Genomic DNA, 5,000 nt, shown 5'->3' with positions numbered 1-5,000 from the left:
CACACGGCAGGTGCGTTTACAAATTTACCAAAAGAAAAAAAAAGGATTTGTTTGTTTGTTTGAGCAAAGAGAAGCACATCGACACAATTATGGTCATTTAGTGTTAGGAAAAAGTAAACATGCAAACACAGTGGATTCGCCTTCCTCACTTTCTGGGGGGTATCCGCCTCTCCTCCCTTTTTTTTGGCGAATGTTGTTTTTAATCAACAGTAATTAATGAGTTGCGCGCGCTGCAGTCGGTTCGCCTTTCGTCCCTTTCGCTTCACTCCCTCATACTGTAAAAAAAATTTATTTTTTTTAAAGGTGAGGGATCGTCAACTAAGGTCTCCCCTAATACGGGGTGCCCACTACGGCTGGGATCGGCCCAATATGTAAAAATGTTATTCGGACTCGGGTCCGTGAAAAAGGAAGTGTCTTCGTTCTATAGATCTAACGTTCAGTGCTTCCAATTTTCTGCCACTTTTTAGTTCCCCTCACACCTTATCTGCCGATCTGATGGCAGCCGCTTCATTGATACGCCTCATGTTTCCCACTTTCTTTGTTGTAGAAAAAGGTAAAATTGAAGATAAGCAGACCACCTGGCACTAAAAACTGTTGCAAACGAGATCTAGCTAGATCTTTTGTCTAGCTTTCCATCTAGATCTAGATCTCTATTATTTTTGTGATTTTAGTAGGCACCCCCTATCTACCCCCCCCCTCCCTTTTCTACCGGAGTAGATCTAGATCTAGTGGTGATCGGTGTTCAATGAGACCTAGAAAAACTAGATCTCTACATCTTGATCTATGCCGAGTTGCCTTTCCTGAAACAGTGTGGCAAATAGTTTAATCTACCTCTGGTTGTCGTAAGTTCTGATACTGATAGTCGCATGGGCAGCGTGTTTGCGTCTGAAGTCATACAATTATGAGTGTGGGAACGAACCCCGGTCCCGCAATCTTTTTTTTTTGTTGGTTGTTTGTTTTCTTTTGGGGTTTTCCCCCTCCTCTTCTTCTCCTCCCCCCTAATGACCAACAATTGTTTCCCATAATTATAATTTGTTGCTTTATTTTTTATGTAGTGATGAATCATGCACATTCTGGTTTTGTCCCCAAGAGGAGCTTTTACCGACAAAGTATAGTAACAACAGAATAGGCCTACTTTTCCTTTTACCAGTTTAGGCCTTGTTAAAGTTCAATAGGGATTTTCCTTGGTCTGTAAGTCGAATCATTTTTTAATATTTTTTTTATTTTAGCTCAGAGAAGCCAAATTTCAGCTCCTGAATTGCAAATTTTCTTCCGCTTCAGGGGCCCTCTTGCGGCCCCCAGACCCCTGCCAATTATTATTAATATTCGCCCTGGTTGTGGGTCCAGGGCCAAGCTGATTCCGATATGAAATTAGTTTTGACGCACGGTAATTATTTTACAAAATTTGAGTCCTGAACTTCTTCTCGTGTACCTCTAGTTATGGATGGGTGCGCCTGGTAGAAACGCCATCTGATTGGTTGAGCTGCGTGTCAGTCATGAACATTTTCACCTGAGGGCATGACCACTGACCAGTCCACGCGCTGACCATGTGGTGACTTTGTTCAATTTTTTAAAATTACGTCACGTTTGAGAAAAACGATTGGTCATTTAGTTCTCGTTCTATCCCACGATTGGACAAGGCAAAACATTTGCTTGCTTGCGATTCTGTTCTTGAATTTCTTTGTATTTCTCTCTGAATTCGCGTCACTTTTGGATTTCATCTCCAGCGCGACCCTGTTTTTTTCTCTCGTGGAGCTAGTTTCTCAACAGTTTTTTGTGACTTCAAATACACAGTTTTATACATCTGGGAGTAGCATCATTGTGATTCAAGTCCACTGTTTTCTACTTCTGGGAGTTTTATCACTGTGATTCAAGTCCACTGTTTTCTACTTCTGGGAGTTATATCGCTGTATTAACAAACAGTTCTTGCGATTATTCATCGGACTCTTACACGTCAGGACTTCTGACCAGGAAAAAACTTTTGCTCAGTTCTGGACTTGAGTGTGTACTTTATCAACTGTGACACGAAGTGCTGGATAGAGTAAGCGGCTGACAAGAAAATACGTACTGTGTGACTTTTTACGTGTATTTTTTGGGTGCAAGTGCTTGGTGTAGTTTGTGTTGGGTGCTACATCGTTCTGAGCTTCACTATGTCCACTATGATGAACCTTCACCCCGAGGTCTACGAGACCTACTCGGTCAGTGCAACAGAGGCGCTTGGTCTGAAAGAAGACAAGAAAGTAGCGAAAGGTGGTTCCTGCCAGGTCGTTGTAGCTACAGATGTGAACGACCCAGGTAAGAGAAAGGCTTTGAAAAAACTCATGTTTCTTGACGATGAATGTGATTACCGCAAAAAACGTTTCTATTTCTGCAATGAGATTCGATTTCTCCAAAACGTACAACACCCCAACATCATCCAAGTTGACAAAGCACTCGCATGTCCGGGAGAGTTTGTCATAGCGATGGAATACCACCCCATCGACCTCTATGGCGCTATGCCTTGTCTCACGGACGCAGAGATCACCAAGTACTTTACTCAGGTCGTCGACGCGTTGCTCTATCTCCACGACCGGCACATCGTTCACGGAGACGTCAAACTTGAAAACGTGTTGATAGACATGCAAGGAAACGCCAAATTATGCGACTTCGGTATGGCTCAGCTTATTCCCAACAAGAGTTCTAAACTTTGGGGCGGCACTCGTGCATACAACGGACCTGAGTACACCAGAGGTCAACCCGTGGAGGATGTTTTTCAACTAGAAAGCTTCTCGCTGGGAGTCTTTCTCTGTGCCTTGTCGCTCTACATATACCCACTCAAAGGCTTGGACTACTTGGAGTTACTGAGAGGTGCCGAGTCTGTGCCAGACATTCACAGAGTATGCGCTGAACGCCTCCTTTGTCCCTCACCGGCAGAGCGAGCCTCCATCTCGGAAATTCATCAACTACTCAACGATCACAGGCAGTCAGAGAGTCGCCCCCAGCTTGACGTCATCGACGAGTCTCCCGCCCCTGTCGTGTCTGTGCCAAAACGTCGTAAACGCTCTCACGTCAAAGAAGAATACAGAAATCTTCATTCCAGAGGGAAAGCTCTGAAACTGAAGACAAAATCGTGTGTTGACTCGAGAACCAGCCTGACACCAATGTTCCTCACTCCCAACAGTTGTAAACACTTTGTATCTTCTTAGACATTCGGATAGCAATGTGAAAACTCGTCTACACCCTGATCGTCTACCCCCCAACGATCGTCACCCACACGTCCGTTGTGGACATTTTCGCTTGTGACTGTTTCAAGCAAGATGCAGGGGGTCGCTGCTTCTGTCAAGCAAGATCTGAAACCGGCGAGTTTGGGTATTAGAATTTGCTGATGTCTAAGTCCCTGTTGTATGTAGTAGATGTCTATACGATTCATCTTAGGTAGATGATAATTTTTAAAGTATTTGTTTAATTTTTCTTTTTTCGTTTATTCTATTTTGATTTCATTTTGTTCTATTTTATTTTATTTTATCTTGATTTCTTTATTTCTTTCTTTCTTTCTTTCTTTTTTTTGGAGGGGGGTTATTATCTAATCGAAACCTGGAGGTTTTTTTTTACAGGCCTTGGTGTACCAACGTATTGTTTTATCGTTAATGACGACCATGAGTGGTGTCGATAGGGGTGTTAAACCTATTATAATACTATTCTTGCTAACTTACGCAAACTGTAGACCATGAATAGTGTTGATAAGGGAGTTAAATCCACATTGTTCTACATGTACAAGTACTAACCTACGTGGGCCGTGAGCGGGTGGAAAGAGTGGATTCTACAGTCTACCTGAGCGGGTGGAAAGAGTGGATTTTACAGTCTACCTGAGCGGGTGAAAAGAGTGGATTTTACAGTCTACCTGAGCGAGTGAAAAGAGTGGATTTTACAGTCTACGTGAGCGGGTGAAAAGAGTGGATTTTACAGCCTACGTGAGCGGGTGGAAAGAGTGGATTTTACAGCCTACGTGAGCGGGTGAAAAGAGTGGATTTTACAGTCTACGTGAGTGGGTGGAAAGAGTGGATTTTACAGTCTACCTGAGCGGGTGGAAAGAGTGGATTTTACAGTCTACCTGAGCGGGTGGAAAGAGTGGATTTTACAGTCTACCTTAGCGGGTGGAAAGAGTGGATTTTACAGTCTACCTGAGCGGGTGGAAAGAGTGGATTTTACAGTCTACGTGAGCGGGTGGAAAGAGTGGATTTTACAGTCTACCTGAGCGGGTGGAAAGAGTGGATTTTACAGCCTACGTGACCGGGCGGAAAGAGTGGATTTTACAGCCTACGTGAGCGGGTGGAAGGAGTGGATTTTACAGCCTACGGAACGAGGATTGTAGACTTCTAAAATTTCTCTTCTTCACTTACTACTGACTACACGACATAGGTTGCTGTTTGTTTTGTTGCTGATAGTAATAGTAATAGTGTGCTTTATTTACTTTGAAATGGACGTTAACTTTTGTTCGTGCATTTTTAAAAATTCTGCTTTTCTGAGTGGGTTTTTTTTTTCTCTTACCATTGACCTACTTGTCCTTGTTCACATAATTTGGACAGGAACAATATTATTGTTCATCTTCTTGCAAAAATAAAACATTCTTTGAGAATGCAACTTTTAATGGCTTTTGACTATTTCGTGCCGCATCGCATTGGAATCAGGGCATATGAAGTTATCTAAAGGTTGTTCATTTGTGTTGCATTTGATACAAAAATACCCGTCTTTCTGTCTTGAATATGCTTACAAATATTAAACGATTGAAGGGTGGTATCAGAAGTAAAATTAGCGAGAAAATTGGCCGTCAAATTTGGGTGTTTTCAAGTTGGAAAGTCCTTGGAAATTACAAAATTACAAACGTATATTTTTTGTGTCTCTTAAAGACCACGTTTTCCAGTAAAACTTCACACAAAAATGTGTTTCAAAAGGATGTAATACATTGTGATGAGAATAAAAATCGATAAAAGTTGCCCAACTGGCTGAAAAACTTATGGTTT

At 42.3% G+C, this 5,000-nt stretch overlaps 1 protein-coding gene across 1 annotated transcript; it reads left to right on the top strand.

Moving 5' to 3' along the window:
- The first annotated feature begins 2,150 nt into the window (after nt 1-2,150).
- Nucleotides 2,151-3,185, top strand: LOC101848374 (testis-specific serine/threonine-protein kinase 6-like). The gene has a single exon (XM_005104626.3). The coding sequence runs from the start codon at nt 2,151-2,153 to the stop codon at nt 3,183-3,185; it is 1,035 nt and encodes a 344-aa protein (XP_005104683.1).
- The last annotated feature ends 1,815 nt before the right edge of the window (nt 3,186-5,000 follow it).

This window comes from Aplysia californica, unplaced genomic scaffold (genome assembly GCF_000002075.1).
Source record: "Aplysia californica isolate F4 #8 unplaced genomic scaffold, AplCal3.0 scaffold00428, whole genome shotgun sequence".
Classification (NCBI taxonomy): Eukaryota; Metazoa; Mollusca; class Gastropoda; order Aplysiida; family Aplysiidae; genus Aplysia; species Aplysia californica.
Note: the sequence above shows the minus strand (reverse complement) of the source record. Positions and strands in the feature narration are given on the sequence as shown.